This window comes from Ailuropoda melanoleuca, unplaced genomic scaffold (genome assembly GCF_002007445.2).
Source record: "Ailuropoda melanoleuca isolate Jingjing unplaced genomic scaffold, ASM200744v2 unplaced-scaffold43474, whole genome shotgun sequence".
NCBI lineage: Eukaryota > Metazoa > Chordata > Mammalia > Carnivora > Ursidae > Ailuropoda > Ailuropoda melanoleuca.
This window is the reverse complement of record NW_023215475.1, coordinates 1-610: the sequence shown is the minus strand read 5'-3', so window position 1 is coordinate 610 and position 610 is coordinate 1. Positions and strand designations below refer to the sequence as shown.

General features: G+C 43.0%; 1 protein-coding gene across 1 annotated transcript; it reads left to right on the top strand.

Annotated features, from left to right (window-relative positions):
* Window positions 1-3: 3 nt before the first annotated feature.
* Window positions 4-429, top strand: LOC117799132 (ATP synthase subunit gamma, mitochondrial-like; the record flags this gene model as incomplete). Its single annotated transcript, XM_034651586.1, has 1 exon — window positions 4-429. A coding segment is annotated over one exon (426 nt), but the record flags the coding sequence as incomplete, so codon positions are not given.
* Between the last annotated feature and the right edge of the window lie 181 nt (window positions 430-610).

Below are 610 nucleotides of genomic sequence, written 5' to 3'. Positions count from 1 at the left end.
GGAAGGAAGCCTCCCACTTTTGGAGATGCGTCTACGATTGCCTTGGAGCTGTTAAATTCTGGATACGAGTTTGATGAAGGAACAGTCATCTATAATCGGTTCAGGTCTGTTATTTCTTACAAAACCGATGAGAAACCAATCTATTCTCTTGAAACAGTTTCTGGTGCTGAAAGCATGAGCATCTACGATGACATTGATGCTGATGTCCTGCGGAACTATCAAGAGTTTATCTTGGCCAACATCATCTTCTATTCACTGAAAGAATCGACCACAAGTGAGCAGAGTGCTCGGATGACTGCCATGGATAATGCCAGCAAAAATGCCTCTGAGATGATTGACAAGCTGACGCTGACATTCAACCGTACACGCCAAGCTGTCATTACCAAGGAACTGATTGAGATCATCTCTGGGGCTGCAGCACTGCACTAAGCCGGGCTAATCGGAAAGTGAATTTCATCCAGAGTCAACAGGTGAAGAAGAACTCTTCTGGCAACTGCATTTTTTCTCAAGAGAAATGATGGTTAGTCTGTCATTCTGCAAAGAATTCTCAGGCAGAAAATCCCAACTGTTTGTAAACTGTATCACAATAAAATTCTACATGAAAGACCTG